At 50.6% G+C, this 12454-nt stretch overlaps 2 protein-coding genes across 6 annotated transcripts in view; one reads left to right on the forward strand and one right to left on the reverse strand.

The window, feature by feature from the left end:
• The window catches only part of NADK (NAD kinase), a 60537-nt gene extending 50000 nt beyond the window's left edge, over positions 1–10537 (forward strand). For all 5 annotated transcript variants that reach the window (XM_043990443.1, XM_043990445.1, XM_043990444.1 and 2 more), the window contains 9 exons: positions 1916–2045; positions 2553–2661; positions 3095–3180; positions 4736–4838; positions 5140–5294; positions 5755–5854; positions 6296–6453; positions 6837–6919; positions 7761–10537. In XM_043990443.1, the coding sequence (XP_043846378.1) occupies positions 1916–2045; positions 2553–2661; positions 3095–3180; positions 4736–4838; positions 5140–5294; positions 5755–5854; positions 6296–6453; positions 6837–6919; positions 7761–7908 (1072 nt within the window). In that variant the 3' untranslated portion in view covers positions 7909–10537. The remainder of the gene's footprint in view (positions 1–1915; positions 2046–2552; positions 2662–3094; positions 3181–4735; positions 4839–5139; positions 5295–5754; positions 5855–6295; positions 6454–6836; positions 6920–7760) is intronic.
• LOC122745270 overlaps positions 10462–12454 on the reverse strand; it is a 40248-nt gene continuing 38255 nt past the window's right edge. The window contains exon 9 of the mRNA XM_043990449.1: positions 10462–10691. Coding sequence (XP_043846384.1) covers positions 10498–10691 — 194 coding nt within the window. The 3' untranslated portion in view covers positions 10462–10497. The remainder of the gene's footprint in view (positions 10692–12454) is intronic.

The following is a 12454-nucleotide window of genomic DNA, read 5'->3' on the forward strand; positions in this document are numbered from 1 at the left end:
GTATCAGGGTGTCTCAGCTCTCACTTTGTGGGGTCTTGATTCAGGTCACATTGATTTATCAGACATTTGGTACCGTGGGTTTTGTATTTTGCGTTGGTTTTAAACACCATTGAATGGAGTTGAGGAAGGAAAATCTTGAAGTGGGAGTCTCTGCCAGGGCCACATTCCATACCTTCAGCGCATGGAGGGGTTGTTGCATCAAACTGGGTAGCATTTGCCAATCAGTGTGTACTTTGTAAGCTTGCAGACTTTGCTAGAACTAACAAGGAGAAGAATAGGAATCAATTGTAGTTCTTCCTGAAAGATTTTCTCACTTAAGAAGCTTCAGGCTGGGTGCCCAAAGCCCCACTGTTTTCAGTGGCCTGACAAGAGATGGAAGTTGGACTTGGGAGTGATTCAGCGTTTATATTCAGTGACCTTCCCTTCTCCCATAGGAGCAAATGATAGTGCATTGTCCAGTGTACCCCTATGGGGACCCAGCAATGATAGGGTTTTTGCAGCATAATAGCACTGAGGCTCTAGGGACGGTGAGCTTTCAGAATCTCTTCAGTCTTTTGACAGATGCACACACTTGCATCCTGGTACTTAGATGGTGTGATATGTAATTTATATTTATTTAGTTATCATGTCGGGCAAATCTGTGGAAACTCCCAGCCTGATGTTGTCTGAGCCCAACATCAGTGCAGGCCAAACAGACAGAATGACCATTGGCGGGCTGATAAACTGAAGAGTTTTGTCTTTGATGAGACAGTCTGAGGAGTTTGAATTGGGCTTCCTCCAGGGGAGGAGCAGGGTGTGCACGGGTGTCTGCTGCCGTCCGACACCAGTACTGAAATTGAGGTGATCCTTCCTTTTATCTCTTAGGTACTTCTGATCCTTCAGCTAGCTAGAGAAACTAGACGCTGGATAACTTGCTCACTGTGGCCCCCTCTCGTTCCACAGAAATTGGCTTTGAGTTGATTCTCTGCTGGTTGCTCATGCCTCTTCCCTATTACTTCTTGCCCTCTGAGAAGGAAAAATAAATTTTAGCTTTTATTGCTCATTAGCAGACCTGCAGAAATAGCAGGTGGAAGTTCATCATTGAAGTCTTCTTTGTCACCCTCAGCCAATAGTCATTGGAAGGCCAAGGGCTGCACTGTTTGTGTAGATCGGGTAGCCAAGGTCTCATCCTCCAAAAGCTAACAAGCTTATAGGACCAAGAGATAGACAGAACAGGGTGAAATTCAACTAACATACTTTTTGAGAATGGGCTCCTGTGGACAGTTGGGGAAGTGTCCTTTTTGTGGACAAGAGTAGAACACCTGCTGTGTGCACTGGGTCCACTGGCCATTCAGGGTTCTAGAATGTCAGGGCCAAAGATTACTTTGGGGAGCACCTAACGGAGGAGTGCAGCTCCTTGACTCGAGCATTCAAATAGCCACACACTGAAGAGAATCCTCAGTGAGCTCTCTCGATTGACATCAGACTCTACATCTGCCCGTCTGCTCCCATGAACATGTCCAGGAAAGCGAGTGTCAGTCTCATCGATGGACATGGCGGACTGTGGACGGGGGCCAGTTTTTTTCTTGGTTAAATCAGAAAAGACTTTGAGAGTTGGGGGGGGTAGATTTTTGAGCTGAGTTCTAAAGAATTGTAGCAAAGGACAAGAGATCAAGGCAAGACAAGAGCTAGCTGCTCTAGGTGGAAGACGTGGTTTTATTTAACTATTAACCCTCTAACTGGGGACATCTAAAAAGCAAGCAGATGCCGTGTGCCCAGACTGAGTGGTGTAGATGGATGGGGTCTTGGGTAAACTGTCACTCTAGCAATGAGTCCAAGAAATGGGATCTTCCTCCCCTACTTATTTAGTAAATCGGGCCTTCTCGAAGCTTTGTCTTCCTTCACATGAGCAGTTTTCTTTCTTTTTCCCATTCAGGCACATTCAGGATCCAGCAAGCCAGCGGTTGACATGGAACAAATCTCCAAAGAGTGTCCTTGTAATAAAAAAGATACGAGATGCCAGTCTCCTGCAGCCTTTTAAAGCTCTCTGCGTGTACCTTATGGAGGTATGTCTGCTTATCGGGGACTATAACCATATGAAGGACAGGGCTTCGTAACCCACAGACCAAAGAGTAAATAAGAATCCAGACCTTCCTGCTTGGGAAGAGGATTCTAGTTGGGGAGGAACCAAAGAAGAAATCGTATTCGTGGCTCTCATAAAGGCTTTTAGCATGTGTAAAGGTTTGAGTTTCCAAAGTCATTTATTACTCCTTAAGCTAAAAGTAGAAATGTCGTGTCCATCTCTGTATGTCGATGTGAAGTGGGAATGTGAAAGTATGAGGCTTCCTAAACCCCAGCAGCTCTCCCATTCTGCAGTGAGACCTCGAGAGTCACCAGCAGGGATTTCTTTCTGGGCAACAAGATATTGATGAATCAGATTTTTTTCCTGTCGTACAGAGATGCTCTGGTGTTTGTATAGTTGAGCCTCATAAAACCAAGCTCCCCCATCATGAGTGTGATGGACGGGGCACTTGTATGTTTCTGAAATGTGTGCTCATGTGTGTTGCTTTTAGGAAAACAACATGATTGTCTATGTAGAAAAAAAAGTTTTAGAAGACCCTGCCATAATAAATGATGAACATTTTGGAGCCGTGAAGAAGAAATTCTGCACCTTCAGGGAAGGTAATCCTTTGGCAAAATTGTGAAGGTTATATTGATTCTTCCAGGTTAGTGGGGGCAGCTAGGTAGTGCAGTGGATAGAGCACTGGCCCTGGCTTCAGCTCAAATCCGGCCTCAGACACTTGACACTTACTAGCTGTGTGACCCTGGGCAAGTCACTGGTTCATTGCCCTGAAAAAAAGAGAGAGAGAATGTGATTAGTGATAGCTCAGGCTGTGGAGTATGATGGGGAAAGATTTGGATTTGGGGCCAGAGGCCCTGAGGTCATAGCTCAACCACTTCTTGAGTGACCTCAGTGTTTCTGGGCTTCACTATCATCTTCGAGGGGTTAGATGAGGTGATTCCCCTTCACTTCATGAGTCGATTCAGTGCTTCTCACAACTCCTGTCATTGTGCATCCTGGAACTGAAGTTCCATATCTCTTGGTATGTTCCAGATTATGACGACATCTCGAATCAGATAGACTTCATCATCTGCCTGGGAGGAGATGGGACCTTGCTTTACGCTTCTTCACTTTTCCAGGTAAACTTGAAGAGACACAAGAGGGAACATTGTGCTTCATGGAGACACTTCTCTGTAATCTCTTTTCATTTCTTTCTATCTCATAGTTTTGTTCTCTGCAACTTGGAAAAGTTATTTAATATTTTGGTTTTGGGGGCAAAATAAGTTTAGAAATGGGTAGAAATATTAGTTTTTAATCGAGTCATTCCATGCCAGTGTTGTGTGTGTCCGCTGGAGTAGCAGTGGAGGGGCGGGCTGCACACAGAGCAGTTAGTGCAGGGGGGGCCGATGTCCTGCCTGCCTGCAGCAGAGAGCCTCTCCAGGGCACCAGGTAAAGAAGATGGGGGGGGGGGGGGGCTTGGAATGTCAGATGAGGGAATGTCAAGTGTCCTGTCGGCAATGGGAGACACATGGAGAGTTTTGAACGGGACAGTCCCAAGCTCAGCCTTGCTGCTCATAGACAGTCTGGCAGTGTTTTCCACATGGATCAGAGGGACAAAATCCTGCAGGCCCGGAGGCTGGTTCAGAGGGTGCTGCAGGAATGCCACCATGTGATGGGCAGGGATAGAAATGAAGGGATGGCTTCAAATCACTTTGGCAAAGATGACTGTTTGAGAGGATGGCAACAGCACTGGGAGAACTACGGAAGCCTAGGAGAAGGAGCTGCCTGGAGGCAGAGGTGTTCAGGTGACCCCTGAGATTGGGGAAGAGGAGGCCGGCAGGTTGGGCAGTCCTCCTCCTCTGCTGATGGTGTGAATTCAGGGAGAGAACAGCAGAGGGCCGAGGCCTGAGATTCAGGGTGTGCCCCCATTTAGAGGACAAGGAGAAGGAGAGAAGGAGGCACAGAAGGAAGAGTGGGACATCATCAGGAAGACTGAGAGTGATAGATCAGATGGGGAGGAATTTGGAGAAGTTTGGAGCTGAAAGAAAAGACGGATGTGGGATATGGGAGGAGGAGAAAGAACAAAGAGAGGGTGCCCCTTCCCCCACAATGGACCATAGGTAGAGAGCTTTGTCATCTGCTCTGATCCCCTTAGATGGAGAAACCAAAGCCCAGAGAGACTTAGGGGCTTCCTTGTGTGAGGGCATCCAGCTGGTGAGGGCTAGAGAGGATTCGAACCAGGCCCTCCTACTGCCTGTCTGCCAGCATGGAGGCAAAAAGGAGGGCATCCCCAGACAGTAAGAGCTAAATGTGCTCCCAGGTGCCCAGGGCACAGGGAACAGTGTCTGTTGGTCCTGGAAGGCAGGGCCCCAAGGGGAAGAAGACAGGATTGCTGGGGACACGGCTGGGGTTGGGGGGGCACCTGCTGGATGGCCTCTGCCTATGGGAACAAAGACACAGGAGTGTGAGCAGCCAGAGGGAGCCCCCCACCTCCTGTGACCCTGGAGCCAGGATTTCTCCTTGGCTGTTTGGAGGCCTTTGAATGAGTTGATGTCTTAGCTTTGTTTGCAGCTCCATGGCTTCACTTGGGCTCCGGGATCCCACCCACAGGGTGCTGGAGACCCTTCAGATAAATAGCCCTCAGTATGTCCTAGAGGGGGTCCAGAGCTCACACCAGTCCCTGTTTACTGACAGGGCAGCGTGCCTCCGGTGATGGCCTTCCACCTGGGATCTCTCGGCTTCCTCACCCCTTTCAACTTTGAGAACTTTCAGTCCCAAGTTACTCAGGTGATAGAAGGTAGGTTGGGTCAGTCAAGCTGGGCAGGCCCTGGCGCTGGCCCTGGCCTGTGGAGGGAGGCCGTGGTTTGGGGCAGAGCCGGTGCTGGGCTGGGGCGTTCCTGTTTTCCTTTGGGCTGGCTCAGGAGCCAGCAGGTTGCACTGAGTAGGGGAGAAGGCAGTGGGTTTTGCTCTCCTCATGCTGAAGGTGAACCATTTCCTACACCTCAACCCCCACCCCCCACCTAAAGCCAAGGCCCTCATTATGGGTGACAACCTCCAATCTCTCCTGTTGTTGATGGCTCGTTTCCTCTTCGGCCCAGGAAATGCCGCTATCGTTCTCCGGAGCAGGCTCAAGGTAAAGGTCGTCAAGGAGTCCCGGGAGAAGAAGGCCATGATCCAGAACGGCATTGACGAGAACGGAGTGTTGTCTCCCAGCCTGGAAAAAGAGAGCAGCAAGCAGATGATGCACTACCAGGTTTGTGCAGCCGATGTTTCAGTGATGGGCGCGAGTCCCACGTCTGTCTTTCTGCAGTGCATGGTCTGCCCGCCTTCCCCTCCATTGAGCGCCTGCTTTGGGGGCTGAGGTCTGAGGACACCAGCAGGAGGGAGGGCAGGTGGGCAGTACTGTATGCCCCTGCCCGCTGGAAGTCCAAGCAGGCCACCAGGCCCGTGGCCTGGCAGCCAGCCGGGCATCCACCCAGAGCGTGGCCTGGCAAAGTCCTGGAGTACTTGGCCCGAGTCAGGCCCTCCGTCTTGGCATAGAACTCTTTGGCTGAAAAGGACCCTCAGAGTTGTGTTTGTTGGAATTCTGTGACTTTCTCCCTACAAAGCTAATGTGCCCTCCCAGGGGCTAGAACGTGCGACTCCTGGTGACTTTGTCTGATGCCGAAACACCGGGGCTGCTCTCGGGGTCACATGCTGAGTTTCTTTTTTAGGTTCTAAATGAAGTGGTGATCGATCGGGGTCCCTCCTCATACCTCTCTAATGTTGATGTTTATCTCGATGGACACCTGATAACTACAGTCCAAGGGGATGGTAAGTCCCGTTAGCCCCAGGGCCACATGCCCCTGCCTAAGGTCATGTGAGGAGGAGGGCTGCTCGTAGGGATCCCGTGTCTTCCTCACTCCTGGCTTAGGCCCTCCATCCGCCCGGCTCTGTGCCAGGCTGCTGGGGAATACCACCCCCTCAGGAACTCCAGCAGGGCAGGGGTATCAAGATGGCACACTTGGGCCTAGAGGGTGTGAACCATGATACAAGCACCTAGAACAACAGAACCCGGGGAGGCCGACGCACCCCGAGTCCTGGCAGCACAGAGTTTTTCCCAAGTCCTTTTTACCGCCATGTTACTGTCCTGTCTTTCTGCCCTTCCCCAAAGGAGGACAGGTCCAGCTGCAGCCTGGCACCTCCTTCCCTGGGGGAGAGAGTGAGTGGTATGTTCTGTGGCTCTCTATGCTGACCCTTTGTTTCCTGCCTCAGGAGTGATTGTGTCCACGCCCACGGGGAGCACAGCCTACGCCGCTGCTGCAGGAGCCTCCATGATCCACCCAAACGTCCCTGCCATCATGATCACGCCCATCTGCCCCCACTCACTGTCCTTCCGGCCCATCGTGGTGCCTGCCGGCGTGGAGCTCAAGGTCAGTGGTGCCGGCCTGGCTGGCATAGGGGCCCCCTCCCCCGTTCCCTTAGCCTCTGCGGCCTGCCCCGAGACAGGGCCTTCTCACGTGGCCCTCCCCATTGCCTCTGCCCACAGATTTTGCCTCTCCTCCCCGCTTCTCTTTCCACCTGTGTGCCGTCTACACTCGCCCCTTCTTTTCCAGTCCTGGGATGGTCTCCTGCCTCCTTCCTCCAGCACGGGGCCAGGGGCAGGGTGATCTCACAGCAGCTGTGTCCAGCAGGGTGCCCAGGGCCTTCCCCACCCTCACCACATCCTCTCTGTAGCACTGCTCGCTCCATCCCTCCTTCCCAAAATACATGTTCAGAACCAGCTTCCCAGGGCTCTCCTTGGTGGTTTTTCCAGATCACACTGTCACCGGAAGCTAGGAACACAGCCTGGGTGTCATTTGATGGGCGGAAGAGACAAGAAATCTGCCATGGAGACAGGTGAGTATTTCCCCCTGAGCCTGGAGGAGCATCCCCACCCAGACACCTCGTCCCATCCCCATCCTTGGCCCTAAACGAAGGTGTGGAGACCCCTCCTGCTTGGAGCTGGGGTCAGGGCTGGCCAGATGGCCTTTGGTTCTGGATGGTCCCAGAAGCCTTAGAATTGAAGGCACCCGGAAGGACTTCCTGAGCTGCCCCTGGGCCGGTCTCCCTCCTCCTCCACCCGCAGGTCAGCAGCCCCTCAGTCCTGTTGGGGGCCTCTGCCTTCTGTTCCCCCATTATAAATCAGGCCTTAACCGTGTGCCACGTTTGTATGATGGTGGGAGCCCTATTTTATTTGTTGATGCCCAGGAAGCAGAAGGCCTAGGGAGCTTCTTCTAAAGGGACTCCTGGCCTGTGAGCTCCATGAGGATAGAGGCTGGCTCTTGTCCATCTTTGCAGCTTATTGAGTAGAGAAGGAGACTAAGGTTCCTAGTGGGGAACCACAACACACGGAGGCAGAGCCAAGATTGAAGCTCAGGCAGGCCCTCTCCTGGAGTGGGTGGGGCGGGGAGGGCCTCAAGGCTCCAGCACGGCTGCAATGTCCCCTTGGGCAGCCAGGCCCGGCCCCTCCCCAGCCCCAGCTTCACTTCTGTCAGTGTGTGTAGCGGCTTGGTCAGGTGGCGTCCTGTCCTGCCTGCAAGTGTCAGCCTAATGAGGGTAGGGGCCTCCCCAGATGCAGAGGCGCCAGCTCGAGTCCATCCCTAAGTCAGCGTGTCGCAGCACCAGTGACTGCTCCGTTTTCTTAGGCTCTGACACTAATGGCCATTTGTTTTCTCTCTTGTGTGTTTGCGTGTGTCAGTATCAGCATCACTACCTCTTGCTACCCTCTCCCCTCCATCTGTTTCCGGGACCCTGTGAGTGACTGGTTTGAGAGCCTGGCTGAATGTCTGCATTGGAATGTCCGGAAAAAGCAGAACCACTTCACTGGGGAGGAGGAAGAGTTCTAGGCAGCCAGCGGCGCCCCACGAGGTCCCCAGTTCCTGGGGAAGCGTGTGCAAATCCTTTCAATGTGTTCTTCTTTGACCTTAACCCCCCAGCCCCTCGAAGTCGACCAATCTGTGTGTGTCTCTGTCTGTAAATATATATATATATAATATATATATTTTTGAATACGGTGATGTACCTCATATCAATTGTCTCATCTGCTGATGACCAGATATCATGTTATTTCCTATCCACTGGCCAAAGGGAAGAGTTTAAAATTTGTCTTTTTTTGTCAACAAAATTAACTTGTTTAATGTTCTGAATTCAGTTTCCTTTTGTGTTTTATAAATAAGCAAAATTAGAAATGAGCCGGCATTTCTAAAAGATATCAACAATCCATATGCTCATTTGTAGTTTCAAATTCAAAGTGATTTTCTAAACCACCATTAAAAATGTAACATTACAATAGTCTACATAGCTTCCTATTTGTAATTCCATGTGTATGGAAATTTCATAGATGAGTCTATTTAAAATTCAGAGGGGATATGTATGACTTAATCTGTCCTTTGGATTATAAAACAAAAAACTGTCCTTTGCTGTTTCGAATAAATGTATCACAGCCAAATGTCTTCCTTCAGCAGATGATTCTAAAATACTTTCCCCCTCTGTACATATAACTTATCTTTATTTTTCCTAAGACTATCAGGGGAAATGCTTCTGCAAAGATGAAAATTAAAAGGACATTTTTGATAGTCATTTGGAAAGACTGTGATTGGTTTTTGTTGTTGAGGTTACTTGAACACGGTGAGCTCTTGCTCCCACTCCCCTCTTTGTTCCTTTGGGCCGGTGGCTCAGGCTGCTGGTGCTCACCCCAGGGCTGTGATCGGTCCCTGTCCCCCTTACAGTTGACCAGCATTGACAGAGTTTTCTTTTCCTTCCCACCTTACACTCTGGTGTAAAAAGGCAGCCAGAAGCTATATACGGCTCAGACCCATAGGCCACAGCAGCTGTGCCCCTCACCCCAGAGCTCTGTCAGAGGCAGCTCCCCTCATACCCCAGAAAGCAGGAAGGGATAGCGTCGCCTTGGGAGGCGGATCAGACACTGCCCACATTTCTCACCCAGCAACCACGGTGCCTTCTGCACACCTGAAGAAACTTTACATCTGTATGTACTTGTAAAGATTCTGCCCAACTTGTAAAATGCTTCTTTCTGTGTATCTCCTGTGAAGATTCAGAAACAGAGGGGCTGTGCTGAAAACATGTACTCACACAAAGCCCAAGTGAACTGTTCACAGCTGCGTATGGCATGCGTGACAACCCCAGAGGGCCAACAGCAGGCAGCTCGGCAAGGGCTCTTGGGTCAAGTCACTGTTTCGCTTCGCCAATGAAATGAATTCGATTGGAATGATTTCTGTTACCCAGAGGGGCTGGGGGTACGGGGTAGGGAATGAACAAGATTCTCCCACCTTAGTCTGCGCGGGGGCCAGTCCTTGGGTAGCTGAATGGAGGTCTTTTCCCTCCCGCCCTCTCATCCTCATGTCTACTTTGTCAATCAAGATGGGAGAGCTTTGCAAAAAACTGGGCTCTCAAGCAAACCATGTAGAATCAACGTGGAAATTATGTATGTGGGTGTAAATTAATAATCCGTTTGTACAGGTTTTGTAAGTTATTGTTTGGAGCGTGTTATAGTTGGAGTAAGCAAGACCTGTCAGACTTGGGTCTGAATGTGCTAACATGGCTTTACCTCTTCATTTTTCACATGTTAAGTACGATGTAACTTCTCTTTTGATGCTTAATGTTTCTTAGAGGAATTAATTTATGAGATAACCGTTTCCTTTCCAATTTTTTTCCTTTGTATTTTTCTTTTCCATCGAAATGCAGTTGATGAGAACAGAATTCAGCAAAAGCCATGTACTCTGATTTGTTTGGATGGTACAGCCCGAGGAAGGCTGATAAAGGAGATTTGAGTCAGGCACAACCCATAGACAAATGTATACAGAGACTGGTCCTTCCCGGACCTTGGGGTTTGTGCTCTCTTGAGAGCACGCTTCCAAAATGCAGCCTGTAATATACGCCTGTATGTATAGATGTATTTTCATCTTTTGAACCCAACAACTTGGTGTGACCCGGTGCACGTGAAAATATGCCCGTTCTTCAAAACCCCGCCTTCGTGGTTCTCTTCCCCACGAGATGCCCTGCCTCTCCTGTCTGTGAGGCGATTGGGAAGGAGGCAGGCTTCTCAGAAGTCGTAGCTTGAGACAGAGTGGTCAAACTTCGCTTGGCAGAAAGCCACACACTGACCACATTCTCTGGTCCTCTGGCTGTAAGTGCAGAAAGTGGCCTTCTAGGAGTGGTGCTTTTAGAACCTGCCCTCTTGTGCTGCCCCAATCTCCCAGGAGGCTTGTTCTGGTCTGGGACGGCTCACAGGAGGTCCTCCAGATCCCTGATTGACCCGTCTGTCCTTCCCACAAGATAGCCCCAGCAGCTTTTCAAGTGCTGACCAAAAGCAGCAGGACACGGTATGACTTTAGTGTGCTTCGAACCTCTTAAGAAGATTCCTAATGTTTCATACTTTGGAAATTTATTATTGTTGAAAGCATATATTACTATTTTCACATCCTTTCAATAAACTTTTTTCTAAAGAAAAAAAAATGCATTGTCCAGTTGTTGTTCCTAAGTGGTAACTTGCTGGGGGTCTCCACGGTGCAGTGGCCTTGGGCACCAACTGCATGGGCCTGACAGGGCCAGGCATTAGGGATGAGAGTAGAAAACCCAGTCTCTGAAGTGGTTTTGTGATCACACCTGCCTGGAAGGAAGGGTGTAGAAAAATGAGACCCAGCGGTGAGAATGCCCTTGGGGTGTCTTAAAAGTTAGAGCACTAGGGGAAGCATGAGACCCCCTCCCGCCCCCCGCCCTTGTACTCTGGGAGTGGGACCCACAAAGAGGAGCCCTTCAGAGTTGGTAATGGTCTGAGCAAGGATGCCATTGACCCAGGGAGGAAATGAGGTGTTAGAGCCCCTGCAGGCTCCAGCCCTGGTCGTCCCACAGAGGGCAAGTTAACATTGCCGTGAGCCCCAGCTCCTCCACAGGATTCTTAGCTCTGATTCCCACTCATCTGAGGGGGTTTGGGTTTCTTCTAGTCTTTTTTTTTTTTTTTTTGGTGAGGCAATTGGGGTTAAGTGACTTGCCCAGGGTCACACAGCTAGTTAAGTGTTAAGTGTCTGAGGCCACATTTGAACTCAGGTCCTCCTGACTCCAGGGCCAGTGCTCTATCCTCTTCCATTAGTCTTGACTCACTTTGGAGGGAAAAAAACAACACAGGTCTCTCAAGGTTTATAAATCACTTTTGTGAAGACAGATAGCACAGGAGAAGCAAGATGGCAAGTCAAGTCCATGTGGAATCGTCCTGCCTTTTGTAGCTGTGTTCTCCCTCCAACAAGTGCTAAAGGAGGAGCCTCGCTGGATTACATGGACAGGATGAAGCCACTTTGGCTCCTGGCAAGTCAATAAACATTTATTTAGCCCCACTGTGCAGTGGGCTCTGAGCTAAGCCCTAGGGATAGAGAGGCCCCCCTTTGGAAAGGCTCCTGCCGGTGACAATGGGATCGTCCCCCCGCAGCACCAGGTGACGGGAAAGCCCAAAGGGGAGCCCAATTTTGAGGTCCAGCTCTGCAAGCCAGCTTTCCTTTGCTTCTCGAGCTTTCTCTGAGCACTCTTGGGGCTGACCTCAATCATCCAGCCTCACCTCCATCAGATTTGCCTTGGCTCTCAGGCACTTCCTATTCAGAAAACTTTAAATGATCTAGATGTGCCCAGAAGGTTCCCCGAGGCCATGGACAGAGTGACCCAGGCCAGGGAAGCTGAGCAAGGGCTCAGCTGAACTCTGGCTGGAGGGCAGGAAGGCTTTCTCCCTAGTCAGCCCAGCTAGACACCATTACTGGACAGATAAGCGGAGCTAACATAAATAACCAGAATCTAGTGCTGGGGAAACAAGGAAATCTCCATTAAGCCCTTGGGGAGGAGGATAAGAAAGTAGAAACAAAATGTTCCTCCGAGGCCAGGGAAGGGCCCAGGTGAAGGACGCTGGCCCCTTTCAGGGGGTGGCTGATCCAGTGACCACACTGGGTTTCTGGCTCTGACCCCATGTGGACTGGAGGTTCCCCCAACACCACTCCAGTGCATTCTGTATACTTTATTGAAAAATACAAAGCCAGTAACCAAAGCTCCATTTGTTAAAATAATAAAACTGTTTCTTTAGTATGAAAGATTTTTTGAAATCGAGGCAACAAGTATGAAAGGGGGCAGGGAAAACAGTGACTGTCTCTTCAGGTGGCCCCTGGGCACCCCCAGCCATTCTGCCCTCCTTGGCGGCAACTCTCTCAAAGCCCTGGGCCCTCGGGTTGGGCCAGGGCACTCAGGCTGGGAAGAGCCGAGCTGAGGCCTGGCATTGCCCTCCCTGGGTGCTCCTGCGGGGCAGGACTCACGGAGCATGGGTATTTGCTGCAGATGTTCCCTGGCCCTGACGGAGGAGGGAGGGTCACAGGCTCAGCCTGCCGGCGCTGGGGCAAA

Source organism: Dromiciops gliroides, chromosome 3 (assembly GCF_019393635.1).
Source record: "Dromiciops gliroides isolate mDroGli1 chromosome 3, mDroGli1.pri, whole genome shotgun sequence".
NCBI lineage: Eukaryota > Metazoa > Chordata > Mammalia > Microbiotheria > Microbiotheriidae > Dromiciops > Dromiciops gliroides.